The 288-nt window shown below is 51.4% G+C and overlaps 1 protein-coding gene across 1 annotated transcript in view; it reads right to left on the bottom strand.

Moving 5' to 3' along the window:
- The window catches only part of LOC114818434 (zinc finger protein 776-like), a gene marked incomplete at its 5' end in the record, with an annotated part of 1,067 nt that extends 782 nt beyond the window's left edge, over positions 1-285 (bottom strand). Inside the window, 1 exon segment of the mRNA XM_029084252.1 lies at positions 11-285. Coding sequence (XP_028940085.1) covers positions 11-285 — 275 coding nt within the window.
- Between the last annotated feature and the right edge of the window lie 3 nt (positions 286-288).

The raw sequence follows: 288 nt of genomic DNA, 5'->3' as shown, positions 1-288 counted from the left end.
TGAGTGCAGCTTGAAGCTCTTCCCACACTCATCACACTCATAGGGTCTCTCCCCAGTGTGGATGTGCTGATGCTTCACGAGGGCATAGTTGTATCTGAAGCTCTTCTCACACTGACCACACTTGTAGGGTCTCTCCCCAGTGTGGGTTCGCTGGTGGAAGTAGAGATACGAGTTCAGCTTGAAGCTCTTCCCACAATGGTCACACTTGTAGGGTCTCTCCTCAGTGTGGATGCGCTTGTGATTCACGAGGGCGTACTTGTATGTAAAGCTCTGCTCACACTCACTGCA

The sequence above is a fragment of the Antrostomus carolinensis genome, unplaced genomic scaffold (assembly GCF_000700745.2).
Source record: "Antrostomus carolinensis isolate BGI_N321 unplaced genomic scaffold, ASM70074v2 scaffold20150, whole genome shotgun sequence".
NCBI classification, from domain to species: domain Eukaryota; kingdom Metazoa; phylum Chordata; class Aves; order Caprimulgiformes; family Caprimulgidae; genus Antrostomus; species Antrostomus carolinensis.
Note: the sequence above shows the minus strand (reverse complement) of the source record. Positions and strands in the feature narration are given on the sequence as shown.